This window comes from Diadema antillarum, unplaced genomic scaffold (assembly GCF_040938485.1).
Source record: "Diadema antillarum isolate AM-2024a unplaced genomic scaffold, OU_Dant_1.0 seq00001042_RagTag, whole genome shotgun sequence".
Taxonomy (NCBI): Eukaryota; Metazoa; Echinodermata; class Echinoidea; order Diadematoida; family Diadematidae; genus Diadema; species Diadema antillarum.
Window position 1 is genome coordinate 1,396,526 of NW_027271873.1, and position 15,610 is coordinate 1,412,135.

The 15,610-nt window shown below is 38.0% G+C and overlaps 1 protein-coding gene across 1 annotated transcript; it reads right to left on the bottom strand.

The window, feature by feature from the left end:
- Positions 1-5,340: 5,340 nt before the first annotated feature.
- Positions 5,341-15,085, bottom strand: LOC139743027 (uncharacterized). Its single transcript, XM_071653532.1, has 3 exons — positions 14,730-15,085; positions 9,125-9,581; positions 5,341-5,531 (listed from the first exon to the last, which is right to left on the bottom strand). The coding sequence occupies exons 2-3, from the start codon at positions 9,507-9,509 to the stop codon at positions 5,341-5,343; spliced, it is 576 nt and encodes a 191-aa protein (XP_071509633.1). The 5' UTR covers positions 9,510-9,581; positions 14,730-15,085.
- Between the last annotated feature and the right edge of the window lie 525 nt (positions 15,086-15,610).

The window sequence follows — 15,610 nt, forward strand, 5'->3', positions numbered from 1 at the left end:
CAATTCTACGAGGAATTCAAGGTTAATTTGATGAAAATCGGTTTTAAAATGGCTGTGATATTCATAAACAAAGTAAACCAAAGCAATCCTAAGAAAAGGTGGATCCCACCTTCTATTAGGATCTCTTTGTTTTTGGACATCTCAGCCATTTCAAAACAAATTTTCATCAAATAAACTGTTACCTCCTCTTAGAATTATATGCTCTTTCATATTCTTTAGAGGGTTCTTATTATCTCAAATTTCTACCTCATCATTCTTATCTCATCATCATAAAAAAGAAAAAACGTTGAAAACCTGAAGCCCAATCTCAATGGAAACTATACGATATTATACCATCTAGAGGTTTTCTTTATATTTTTGTTTATCTTCTGTCGAATGTAAAAGTTGTGATCTCCCTCATTTCTTCTCCTCGGTCCCTTCACTGTAAAAACATCGGTGTTAGATTTAACACCACGGGTGTTAAATCTAACACCGATCAAACTTCAATAAAGGACCACACCCACAGGTGTTAAAAATGCACTGTGATGGTGTTGAAAAGTATTCACCTGACACTTCGTGGTGTTAATTTGACACTGTACCTGGTGTTATTTTGACACTGTACTGGTGTAAATTCAAAAATGACACCACATGGTGTTGATTTGATATTTGTTGGTGTTAATATCAATGGTTTAACACCCGTCCAGCTTCAATAAGAGACCACACCAGATGGTGTTACTTTGGTGTAAATTTATTTTCACATTTTTTTCAAAAATCTAGTATTTTAATGCAAATTTGTTGAACGTCTTGTTTAAATTAAAAATCAACAAGAAGTGCAGTTACTAAGAAACTCTTCAAAAAACAGTTTAAAATTTGGAAATGACACCCGTAGGTGTTAATTTAACACCATAAATGAGCACCGAAAATTTAACACCAGCTCGGTGTTCACTATTTAACACCGGACTTTTTGCAGTGTTGCTGATACACTTGTACTTCCACTTAGTTTTGAATGTTGCATGACGTCACTGTAGGGCGTCGAAGACATCACTGTAGGGCGTCGAAGTATTTCTCCATTCTGCAAACAATATATTTTTCTGAGTGTATTATGTAGATAGGTCCCTGTGCTCAAGCTTTTGCTTATAGTGGCAGTCCTTCTTCCGCGTAATTTCTCAGCTAATTATTTGGAAAATTGGTAATACGATTTATATTTTGTTAATGAAATTGATTTACACATCGATTTTCCTTCTTTGAATCATGTACTTGTAATCTGCTTACTGATATTACATGTGATATTGTTTAAAATAATCTTGATTTATGTATGAAATTGTGTTGGAAGAAAATAAATCAAACAAACAAACATAAATCCTTTATTCTTCAGTAACAACAATGTGATTGTTGCTGAAGTATAGCAGCAGCAATAATTTGATAAAAACAAACGAATCAATGAAATGCGGTTAGAATAATATTTCATGAACCAGAATAACACTCCCATTCTTTTCCACCTTCTGTATAAGTATCACAAGCCTAAGTCCTTTATTTTCTCCTCTCTATAATAGCTCAAAAAATAATACTGATAGTGCAGCGATGCACCGAAACCGTCCGTCATGACTTAATGAAAGAGCGCCCCCACTTTGTCTATTTTCCACATGGAGTGACTCTCAAAACTGACTGACCCCCCCCCCCCCCCCCCACCAATCTGGGTGTAGCTGGTGGTCTATTCGTTCATCTGTGTAAAGCTTCTCTCACTTCAATCATATGTTGTTGTTGTTGTTTTAAAGAAAGAAAGAAAGAAGAGGGAGAGAGAAAAAAGAAAACTTCATTCATACCTCCCTCATTTCTCTTTCCTTCATTTTTTTTTCTCTCCTTCTATTCTATACAATCTCTTCTACCTCCATTTCTCCTTCTCCTCCTCCTCCTCCTCCTCCTCTATCTTCCTTTCAATCTTCTTTTGTCATTCTCTTTCCTGTATCTTTTTTTTCATCTTGATAATGATGATTATTAACTAGGTTATATGGCACATATAATATCTATCTGTCTATCTATCTATCTATCTATCTATCTATCTATCTATCTACCTATCTATCTATTGTGTGTGTGTGTGTGTGTGTGTGTGTGTTACTTACCTTAAATAGTGGGCCTTATAACAAAGAATAGAAGATGATGATGATGATGATGATGAAGAAGAAGATGAAGAAGAAGTAGTAGTAGTATAGCAGTAGTAATAGTAGTAGTAGCAGTAGTAGTAGTACTACTACTACTACTACTACTACTACTACTACTACTAACTAGTAGTAGTACTAACTAGTAGTAGTAGTAGTAGTAGTAGTAGTAGTAGTAGTAGTAGTAGAAGTAGTACTTGTAGAAGTAGAACATTTGTATCCAGTGGAAAGAGGCGCTTTATTCAAATTAGAATTCACACACACACACACACACACACACACGCACACGCACAAACACAACCCCTTCCACCGTCCATGTGAAATACAAAGAATACAACTTCAACTCGTAATTTTCCGTCTCTGTATTTTTTTTTTATTTTTTTTTTTTGCGACTCAGCTCTTGCATTCAGTTATTTCAGGCTTTCTTTGAACACAAACAGTACAACATTCTCTTTATCATAAATAAGCGCTCAACTGCGCGTTTCTTCTCCTCCTTCTTCTTCTTTTCTCCCCCTTAAATAATTGTCTTCTATCTATTTACAGATTTGTACAGAGAAAGGGAAGAAACAAAAACATCGTCATCACTTTTCGACATCATTGAAAGTACCTCTTGCTTTTTCATCTCTTTCTCTCTCTCTCTTCGAGCGCGCGTCATCACAGTAAACATTTATTCCGAAGAGTCATGTATCGTTAAAATATACAGACAGGGTAAAACACGAACAATTAAGCTGTTCACTGCGCTTCGCATCGACCAATTACAATTCTGGCAAAATGTACAATTAAACTTTAGTTGCAGTCTGCGTTGAGGTTTTCGGCATAACGCCTTCGATCCCCAACTTGTCTCTATACACAAGCTACACCTTTGTGCCTATCCTTCAGAAAACTTTCGTCAAACGAATGGTGCAATGTGGTTCAGTACTGGGTGAAGACTCTATAGCGAAACACAACGAGTTTGATGAGCATCAAACACTGTGCGAGTTAAAAAAACACATGTCTGTGAGTAATCATTGGGGCACGAGGAACGGCAGAAAATGTGTCAACAACTCATGTAATCTACACAAGAAGTTTACCTCACTTTATCGACAATAACGAAGATGAAACATTTATAAAATGGACGTCTTTGATACATCTTATTCGCTGGCAGCAAAACTTTACATCACAGCTTTTAAGAGGAACCAAAAGAGAATTGAGGAATCCGATATCAGCTAGAGAAGAAAGGTCGTCATAGTTTTTTAGGGCAGGATATAATGATACAGATGTGAAAATGCATCCTATTAGTAAGAGAATAAAAGTGCAGAATTGGAGGGCATTGGATGGTAACAGTACCACATATAGCCTCATTTGAGAATTATCTCTTTTCCCCTGGATATTAAACTCCAATTACGTCAGGTGCCAAGCATGCTGCCCCTCATGGTTACAAACAATGTACACAATGTTTACATTGGCTTACGATAAAAGAGACAGTAAATTTTTCTACAGCGACAACCCGCGTTTAAAGTGATTGCCCTAGGGCTTGAATAACCACCGTTTCTTTCGATGACCAGATCCCAAGATAGCAATAATACACTCTAAAGCTCACTTGCATTGCAAGCCACGTGTATAATATACAATGTATAATATCTTTGTGTGTATGTATGCACACACACATACACACACACACACTCATTCAGCGAGCGGTGTTTTAAAATGCAGGCAAGTACTGAATAGACATTAACGACACATCCCTATAGCTATACTGAAGAGGAAATTCAGCGAAGAGACTTTGTAGATAAATAAACTAACGACGGTCAGTCGATAAACGATAGCACATTTATCATTTCGGTGAGATAATTTATTTAAAACACGAGGCAATTCGCTTCGGTATCGTTCTGGGCTAGATAACTGAGTGATTAAACTACACAATGAAGCCAAATGACTGCTGCAATGAACACAGAATGCACAGAATATAGTGTGGTAAACGGTAGGCCTACGTCATTTTCTGTCTGGGTCATCCTACACAGTTCAGTCCAGTTTAGCAGTGGAGAAAAACACGTGATGAAATGGAATCTTCGTACATCTAAGACACTCCTTCCCCTTTTAGAATTTGTATAAATAAATACAATTGATTAACTGTAGTTCTTACATACTTTGTAACATTGTTCTGTATAACAGAAAATGGGAGTACTAATGACTGTACAAGAGGGAAAAGTGTTTATTTATCGAAACTCCTGGCCTTGCCAGACTAGTTGACAAAAACTATAAGATTTGCGAATGTCAAAGAATATAATGCAGTAAAGGTTAATAGCACGTAAAAGAAAACGGAACATTCCGACAAGGTGTTACCGTGTCTGAGTTTAATTAAGCTCCTAAGAATACAAAGACATATTGGTCTTATCACAGAACCCTTACATAAATAGAAATATTGCACAAATGCCGACGAGTCGAGAACTATTAATACGTAAATGGTGGCTGTCAGAACACAGAACAAAGAAGGAAATCACCACTAAGCTTTCATTTCTACATAAGATTTTAGTACAATTTCTTTTTTTTTTCCAAAGACAGTTTGCTCCTAGTGTCTTTCGCTGTTATAGCTTCCCCGAAGATCAGAGAATAATTCCTCCTCGATAATCGCTTTTCAAAAATTCCACAGTGTTTCGCTAGAACGCTGAAGGGAGAGACGCTACGGCACGACGTCCTATGATTGTTGTAAATAGCGCCATCTCGCGGCTATTCGAAAACATGGGTTATCATGGTGATAATAGAAGAAAGTGTGGTTGTTTGAAAATAACCATTCGAACAAACGCTCTGCCATATCTTGGTGAGCTATGACAGACTACATAAATATTCACGTTAACATTCATGCAATGTTAAAGAAAACGAGGGTAGGAAGGTGAGCAACATGAAGTGGTGGCTACAATTTGCTACGCCACCAAAGCATTTTGCTTTGTTTAGACCAAACATTAACCATCTCAGAACGTGAGGAAAGTCCGCGGCTAACGAAACAAAGAACATCTGAAATATAGTTAGATTCACAGCTCCATAGAAAATACTTCAGGTGGTGTGTCATAACCCTTAGACGTGTCACGAAACTTCTCTGAAAATGTTTTCCTTATTTTTGTGTTTCTCCGATGACCTGTTTTCCACCACTGAATAAAAATTGTGGCTTCTCAAAAAAAGAAAGAAAGTAGAAGTAAAGCTGGTTATGTCTTTTATTCCCCCTCCCACTTTAACCTATAGTCTTCATACGCTCCTTGAGATCGTGTGGAACCACGATCACGTTGTAATCATTGTCGACCAAGCCGAGTTGTTTGAATCGGTTGAGCTCCCTCTGGTATTCGGCCACCTCGTTGGCGTGTGCCACCAACCTGTGCACGAGTTGATTGAAGGCGCCAAAGGACGATCGATCGGGCGATACGCCTGCAGGAAATGGGCGATAAAAAAGGCGATATCGATACATTGTTATCGTCTGCGCTGCTGCACCACTACGAACTCATATCAAATGCACACTCTGTTTAGAAGAATAATCATCACATTCACAGCCATTGCTTACCGGTGTCTGATGAGTTGTGTGCAAATTATCAAAATGCAAATTAATTTCCGGATCTCGACAGGATCAGGTTAAAGTACTACTCCTTCTCTTCCTGGAAGGATATTTTACGTTCTTCTGAGCCTTAACCAGGATTGTTATTATAAAAATGAATGATGCAAACGGTATTATTTTGTTTGGAAAGTAGATGAGGCCTCTAGAGAAATGGTCTGGTGAAACTTTCAAAGCGATAACGGAACTGACCGCATAAAATTAGTGTCATTTCGATAATTATTACTAATCACATCATCTAACGGAATCTAGTGTCAGTTTTATTGCATCATATCGTGCCTGTCAAATATCTTGGGGCGATTAGGATAGAAACCACAATTGAATACCTAGATATAAGTGAGGTCCAAGTCCATAATGAGAAAATTTTGTGAAAACCCTAAATATCATCCCAACAAATATATATATATTTTTTTTTTTCCAGGAATGGGAATATTATGTTTACAAACTGAAATGTAAAACAGATAATCTATATTTGTATTATTTCGCACGGGATCTTCGAAGATAACAACCAAATTAAGACTCGGGCCGTTCTTACATTCAAGTAAATTGTTTTCGTATTTGTTCAAAATATTCCATACATCTCTAGTTCTATTGTTGCTTTGCTTAAAAAAAAAACAAAACCAAACAAAAAGATATTCGATTTGTGCGTTTGGTTGTTTTCAAGTGATTCCTATCTTTAGCCGGAAGTTTACTTGAGGTGAACGCTTTAATCATATCAACGGACATGACATGTGATGTGATAAGGTATAAACCAAGGGCAGTGTGTTGGGTTTCGAAAGTAATGGCACAGACAGCATTGCACCAACAGCAACGTACAATAACAGAAATACCTACTGTGTATGATTGTTTGTGTTACATACTCTCTAAAAAAAAATCGAGTGAAAATATTCACTCTACAAAGAGTGAATACAAAAAAAGAGTGAATTTTGAGAGAAAATGCTCATTTTCACTCATTTTGGAGTGACGTCAGGGATCACTCGAAGATTTTGGAGTGAAAATGAGTGAAAATGAGCATTTTCACTCAAAATTCACTCCCATTTCAGTCGAAATTCACTCTTTTTTGTATTCACTCTTTTTGGAGTGAAAATTTTCACTCGATTTTTTTTAGAGAGTACTAATGAACTCAATAGTGTGTCTGTTCAAAGAATCAGTTTGCGAATGGGATTCATTCATGCGTGAATTATGTTTGGGTGTCACAGTTTGTTTCGTGTGCGCTGAGAAAGAGAATAGAATTGGACAGAAAAAAAACCCACCGTAGAACAAGAAAGTGGAGAACAGAAGACGTAACGGAAAGAGAATAAAGATACTAAAAAGAGTATAATTATATGTAAATGTTCTATTGCAATTACACTTTTGTTTGAAATGAAATGAGTAAGACATAAGTATGTATATACATATATATACATACATATACATACACGTGTACATACATTTATAGAGAGGAAGCATGATTATGAATAATGGGAGGGGGAGGGTTGACAAAGTTATGAAAGAACACGGTGGAATGGGTTTGGCGAGGGTAATAGAATTGATTGAAATTTCCGACTTCTCGTTCAGAAATACGCCTCCCTTGCCTCTGACATCACAACTTTTCGTTACAAGGCAAGGATTGGAATTGAGGATTGAGATCTTTTAGGGGGATGGGGGGGGGGGGGCTTGAGGAAGTATAATGGAAGAAAGCCGTGCAATTTCACCACCGTCTGGTAAACCTGAAAGCTCGGATAGCATCTGTTGTTGTTTTTTTTTCCCAGCCGAGTGCAGCTTTTTTTAAAACTTTAAAACACTCGACATTTACGATGGGACAATACCAGTGATACTAACTCCTACCCCTCCCTCCCCCCTCCATTTCTCTCAAGTGGAAAATCACGTGATAAATCATGATAGGCTGCGCATTCGTGGCGTACGCTCCAGGGGATTTCACATTCATGTAAAAGAGCGCAGCGCAAGAACACTGGCAAATGCAGACCTCCGTTAAGCCACGGTGCATTACGTTTCCCGAATTGAAAACGCCCAGTTCGGTGACCGGACTTATTAGTCATGCCGTAGCAGAGAGCGCAGATGTACGTAAAGTAGCAAAGCGCAACCTACGAAACCCACTACGATTCAAGTCGCGATTCGCATAGACGTCAACATATTTTCTAGAAATCCCCCTGGTCTAATGTGTGTCACATTTATGAAAACACGATAATAGTCCCTTGCTCCAAATAGCCATTACGGGCATGCAGTTCTCGCTTGGATTTTTTGCTGATCTTCGAAGAAGTATATCACTGCAAGTTTGTTCGCTGCTTCTCTTTTAAGATTGATGACATTTTGTTTGACGAGACACTGCTCGTTCCTTATTTAAGATGCGCAGCCGTAGGCTAGAACATCCGAAATATGATAGCATCATACATTGTAATTTGTCTTCATTTTTTTCTATTTCTTTATTCTAATCCTACCTTAAGAAAAAAAAAACAAGAAACAGTAGCTTCCGATTTATCTCGTTGCCTATGGGGTACTAGTTGGAGAGGAATAAAGTCTAAGAAGCCATTTTAGAATCGCGTAGGAACGACTTAAGTCATGTTAGTCTTCTGCCCTAGTTCTTAACTGAACTTATGTTCCATAATGTCTACCCAAGAAACACATGGCACAAAAAGTGTGTTTCAGTTTATCCTCTATGGTAGGATCTCTCTTTGTTTATGCGTTTGTGTACTTTACCCTATATAAATACCTACTTTGTAACCACTACTATTGCCTTTTTGCGACTCGTGCAAAATTAGTTTTGTCACTGCGAGACGCAAATATCTTCAAAAGATATCATCTATCTATCATCCGTCTTTCTATCGTTCTATCTAGATATCTTTATCAGTTTCTCACAATCATGATCTGCCGAGCAGATTATGATTAGTACATTTTCTTTTGCGGCGACGCAGGATTACCACAAACATGTGCCCGACAAACGTAATAAAGAATATTAGAAAAAACAAAACAGCATACAATAAATTGAACGTTATGAGATATTTGGCAATGATGGTGATTGGTCAAAGCGATTCATAATCATGGAAACGTGCGCACTATGATTGCAGTACATTGCATGCCATCACGGCTTCAATACTAATTCCGAACACGTGTGAATTTGTTGAATAAAATGTTGAATGGATTTCTCGCGATTTTAATCAGGAAAATTAGACACGCAATGTCGATAGCGCTTCTAATATTCTCACTCCGCATGACATATTAAGGGACGTAGAGAAGTTGCTTGCGTTACTGTAAAAGGGTCGGATAGTTGCAATCCTTTTTTGGGGGGTGGGGGGTGGGTGGTGACGTGAGTAACATTAAAAATACAGTTCGAATGAGGTACAGGACATAACAAAAGTGTCAGCGTATTGAGTTTGATTTTACCAGAAGAGAGAGGATGAGTGAAAATAATCACCTCTTTTGACGAATCCTTCGTGGTTTCTCGTCCTCTCTGCGTCTCGCGCATCCACCATCGCCAGATTACAGAGGGTTCGTACAAAAACGCTGCTTTCCGCGTGCCTGCCCGCCGAGCAGAGCCGAAGTATCAAGTCGGCGCTCCCGAAGTCGGCCGAGTTCGTTCGGCTAAGGACGTCGTCTGTCGCCGCGACGGCCGCCGCCACTTCGGCCTGGTCGTCGGCGAGGGGCTGTCGGGACGACGACTGCCAGACGGGCACGGCATGGCAGCACACGGCGGAGAAGAAGAGGACGTAGACAGTGAGGGTGAGGAGCATTGCTTGAAACCACGACGAGCGGGTCCTTGTCGATAGCGACGACGTTGAGGATGACGAGGTCAGTGACATGGTTCTTTGGATCGGTTTTTTGGTTGACAGGATTCTTCAAGATTGTCCTTGTTGTTGCTCTTGTTGGTTGATCTATGTGATTAGAAATGATTGAAAAAATAATGCATAATAAGTAATCATTTACAATTTTCAGAATTTTCATTAATGTGTTGAAATGTTTAAAAAACGACAAAACGATATGTAATCGCTTATTAAACATCTTCCGAATATTTACATTCTAAAATGCTGTTAATTATTGTGTACAGTGTCAGTGGTACCAGTAATGAAAGACTAAATGGTCGTGACGTTCATGAGAATTAATACATCTTAACTCAGTCAACACCGCTGGCACGCGCACTACATAAATAATATACACGATTATTAGATGACAATCCCTTGAAGGATTAACCGAATGGCCAATTACATCGGAAGGACCGGAGTAAATTATTTGGGCAACGACGCCGTGGATGAAAAAAAAACGATGAAATCCAGTGCACGGAAGAATATAACATACGAATGGAGAATTACAGGTACTGTTTACCATTGGGAACAGTGATTTAAAAAAAAAAAAATCGAATTATCACATTTGATGCATGTAGTCGATTGTATCACAAAACATCCTACCATGTAAAAAACTTGCAATAGATATAATGAGATATCACCATTTTTCTCAACAAACCATAACTGCATACACTGTAGAAGGTTTATTCTACAAAATAATTTTATTATAGTTATGGTTAACATTTTGTATATAATATTGATTATATTGATTAAATTTTTTTACATTGGTCGCTTCTATCCCTGACTAACATTTTAGAATTATCTTGAAGCACTAAAGCTGGGTTTTGTTTCATCTGGATATATGGTAAATAATGTCTTTAACATATCAATGAACAGGAGTGGGAGTGAAGAGAAGAAGAGAGAGGAGGGAGAGAGAGAAAAAATAGACACTTTGAGAATGAGATGAAAGAATGACGGCAGCGCGAATTGAAATGTGACAATATTAAGTCAAGTTGCTTCAAGAAAATTAAATGTGATGTAAATGAAATTCCACTACATGTTGTACATCATCATCAACACTGAAAAAAAAAAAATGATAGCAACAACAGCCATCGCGACTGCATCATAGTGTCGATATAGGTGAAGACAGGGGGCGCCCTGCATATACCGTTTCGGTTATTTTTACTCTTTTTTTTTTCTTGTTTTCTAATTCTGTCGAGCTCGATGTGATTTCCAGGTCTTCAAGGATACGAACGCCCCCTAAGCCTAGAAATCAGCGACTGGCAATACACCGCCGCAGGCTCTCGATGCAAAAACTAGAAAATTGAAGGAGAATTTATGAAAATAACTCTTGATATATACCCAAATATAGCCCTCACAATGTCTACGAGTATAACCTATCATGTCGGGTGTGTTCCTTGTAAAAAAGGAAAGAAAAAAAAGTTTTACAAGGGTGATTTCGGCTCGAGGTTTAGACAAAATTTCCCGGAAAAGGTATTGGCGAATTGCTCAACAGTTTGCTCTAAACACTATAGTTACATCAGTGACCCAACGGCTGGTGTGGTAACATGGTTATTTCTCGCTCGGGCAAATTATCGGCAGTGACGTAAGTGATAATTATAGGTATGTATTTGAATCTAAATACCTCCTGATAATCTCACATTTCTGGTAAAACAAATAAAATTCAGGAGCCACTGAAATAGAATCTGTTCTTGTCATTATCCTACTGTGCAGACTGTTCCTAAAACATCGAGGCCAGTCTAGAAAACTGTCATTTCTTCAAGTGTGAATGACACGAATCTTAAACTCAACAAGAACAAGAACAAGAACAAGAACAAGAACAAGAACAAGAACAACAACAACAACAACAACAACGACGACGACGACGACGACGACAATAGCAACAACTCAACAACAACAACAACAAGTTCAAGTCCTTTAGTCGGTAGACTCCGTGGTTTTCTCGCCATTCGCAGTACTACGTAATACATTTCTAGCAGAAAATTTATGACTTTATCACGCTTTCCCGCAAATTTCATTTCACACCGCTGCCTGGACAAATTTGCAATGCCTTACTTCCCACGGACTGACTGTTGAATATTCACTCGCTTCAAATATGTCTCTCCGAGAAAGAATAAAGAAGAGGAGAAGGAATAGAAACTGGAGTAAGTATGTACACCTAAATTGGCTCCACAAGATTAGACTGGCTAGACTACGAAAAAAGATGGAAGCTCGGAGAATAGACTGGTGTCAGAAATCATGCCGCCTGCTAGAGCTATACGGAGTTTACATTATTAACAACGCAGAGGAGAAGCGCGCTTAGAAATGCACGGCGTGGAATCTGAAGGATGAACAAAATTGATGTTTTACTACCGATATACTCATGCGTAGATGTCAGTGTGTATTCATTTACTTTACTTATCTATCTTATTAGCGATTTATGTATTATAATTATTACAATCCTTATTTTCATTATCATTATTCATTATTATTATCATCATTGTTACTATTATTACTATCATTATTATTATTATTAGTATTATTATTATTGTTGTTGTTGTTGTTATTATTATTATTATCATTGTTATTATATACTGTCTTTATTATCATTGTTATTATATACTGTCTTTATTATCATCATCATTATGATTATTTTGATGCGGTCCTTTAATTCGCATACACAAGTAGACCATAGCAATTCTACCTGTCGGACGAACATACTCGTATCAGAAAAACAGTACAAGCATAATTAATATAATTCACACTTTGCGAGCATCTTGACCACATAGGGCCTAAATGTGATGGTTGCTACTGGAATTGAGAAAGGCTGGCTCAACCAGAGTAAGCGACCACAAATAGAAATATCATGCAAACAGTAAGTAGCAACAAATAAATGACACAAATTTATTTTTAGGTTTTCCATTATGTTCGAATCCATTAGTGAACTGCCCAATTCGTTTTTGACCTGAAATAATGCCATCTAAATGCTAATACTGTACGATATGAAATATTACACTTGCGTCTCGTGTCATTCTGGTTTTCTCTATTGGCGCGCGGCACGGGGGATGCTAAAAGTGAATGAATTACCACCTAAGCTATCTTCTCACAAACGAAACCTTCAACGTTCAAATTATATTCGACTTTCATCCCTTCTAGGTGGGGGGGGGGGGGGGGCAGAGATAAAGAGGGAGAGAGAGAGGGAGAGAGAGAGAAAGAAAATGTACTCACCGAATGAGGAATTTAAATGTGATTTTTTTGTTGTTGTAAATTTAACCCTAAACAAAGCTCCAAAAACTACACAAGTGATTTGAATTCAAATGCGGGAAGGAACGCATGAAGCTAAAATCATCGGACATTTGACTTTCTCTGCTGCGAAATAGCAGCAATCTCGACCCAACGCTCAAATCATGGCTCGCTCACTCTCTCCCTCGACCTCTCATCCTTTATCAATGCCATTGTACTTGATACACTAGCTGTGATGCAATAATAATCAGCCCTGCTCTCTTTGCTTCTCTTCCCTGAAAGCAGGAAAAGAAGCGGAAGGAGAAAAGAAAAAGAAAAAGAAGAGGATGAACACGAAGAAAATGTGGAATTATAAGAAGGAGAAGTACTAGACGAAATAGGAAGTAGAAGGAAAAACCAATCGATTGCTCTTTACGGTAACAGAATGACGAGAAGTTCCGCTTTGTCATAATTGGAAGATTTCCTTTGACCATCTTTTTGGACAAGTACCAACTGAAAAAAAAAATCGAAGGACCCTCACAAAGATTCATTAAATTGACCTCGTATTTTCTTGTTCACGATGTTATTGTCATATTCCAGGTGACTCTTCATGGCAAACTGTTAAAGTGCATTTCACTTTCAGAAATGGTATTCATTCATTGGTGGGATTAAACACAACGCTCAAATTTAATTCGAGACGGTATTGGCGTGGCCAATAGCAACTTGACCAACGACTATACTTATTTCATTATTTCTTGCATTTTTGGAAACTCTTAAGAATGCACGTCGATCATCTGCCTGTCTTAACGATGGAAACACAAAAAGAGATCTTCACGTATCTCTGGTATTCGTCAGTCGTCTCCATTGGTTTCATTCAAATCCTCTTTAAAGACTTCATTCATTTGTGAACTGAACATTTTTGTATATATTTGTGTGTAATGAATGTAATTTGTCAATTATGTTTTGTGATGATATTGTAAAGCGCATAGGGAACATTAATTTGCTATATGCTCTAAAGAAGCTTCATTATTATTATTATTATTATTATTATTATTATTATTATTACATTGTCATCATTATCATTATCTAATGGTTCATGGTCAAAAATAGAATCTTACAGCTTTAACACATGATATGTCATTTTGGTTACAATATGTCTCTTTTTCGGTCCAAATACACGACATCATCAACTCTCGCCATCCCATCCGTGATGTGACTATGACTTGGAACATCTCTAAGAGATTCGAATAACTGAGCAAGATTACCCCCCCCCCCCAAAAAAAAAAAAAAAAAAAAAAGAAGAAGAAGAAGAAGAAAAAGAAGAAGAGGAGGAGGAGGAGGAAGTGGAAAGAAAAAAAGAATGAAAATAAAGGAACTTAAAATACTCTTTCGACTCTGAATGACACACAGGTATTTAATGTTTGACCTCAAGATTTGTCTCCGCGTCATGTTCTTGCGTTAAATTAGATGGTGTTACGACAGTTTGCAATGTTACATTATGCGATAATAAAACAACACTTGTACGAAAACGAGAGCCAATGTTACCCGACTATGGTGAAAACGCCAAACGACATTTTAAACGGAGTCCAAAGATGATATTACAAATTTCTTTTTTTTTTGCGTAAAAAATATCATATTGCCATTTAAAAAAGAAAACACAACACAAAAAACAACCAAAAACAAAGCAAAAAAAAAAAGAAAGAAAGAAAACAAAGAAAAAACAAACCTCTGCTAAAAATTCATCTTTCCTGTTAGGGTTTAGAGTTAAAAATGATTAGAAACAAGAAACAAAACAAAAACAAAACAATGTGATCAAACATATAGTTCCTTTAAGTTTCTGCATACTAACCCATGGAATTACCTCAGAATATGACATAGATACAGTAAAATTTGATGGAACATATATCCCGCTGTGTAAAAATGTTAGTATTAGGCTACAATATAAACGAGTCCAATACCTTAAATATTTTCATGAGAAATTACTGTAAAGGAAAAGTAAAAAAGAACGATGTACCGTACCTCTCACAGCAACGATGACACACAGAACTGGACAGCGGTGAGACACCGATGTCCGCCGATAGCCTCCCCGTCTCTGGTTGCTAGAGCTTGGCGACTATAGGTCCTCCGTTAATACTCAAACACTTTCACAAAATGATACCGACTTCTCGAGCAAAGAGCACAATGTTTCCACACTTGGTATAAGAAAAATGAATCAAAACAAAAACTGAGCGCGCTGAATTTTCCTGGCAGCCTCACCATGAAAAGAAATTTTCTGCATATTCCTTTGCGATGTGCCTTTTTATAACCTGGGCAATCTTCTAACCTACCGCAGAGAGAACTTAACGGACTTAGTTTGAATCGAGGTAAGGTAAGACGTAGAAGCCAGGTTAAGAAGAGAGCTTAAGAACAGACACGAAAGAATCAGTTTCTCATGCCACAAATCCTGCTGTACAGCATTTCGCTCACGATATTGTTGTCGGATTGGCGTGCCGCTGCGCTGGTCGGCAAAGTACTGGGGATAAATTAGCGTGACGAGCGCCTAAACTTCACTGATCAAAGGCCAATTTGTTTCGAAATCGAGTTATTTCGAGCCGTTCCAGTGACATGTGCGACCCGTTATAGGGCGTGCGTGTGTCCTGTTGTTGGGCGATGCATAGATCGGAATGCGAGATCCGTACCGAGTAATCCACCTTTTATCATAGGAAAACCTTCCGCCGATACATACATATAATTACGAGAATCCGCTTCATTGGACTGGCTGGGCACAAGCCTCTCGACCGTGCATTTCAAGCGACGCGTACCTCTTCATCGCGTGCGACAAGCCACTAGCAGACGACACAAACGGTGAATAAAACAATTGTGGTGGCATTCTCTACACGCGCCACCTGTTACACGTCATG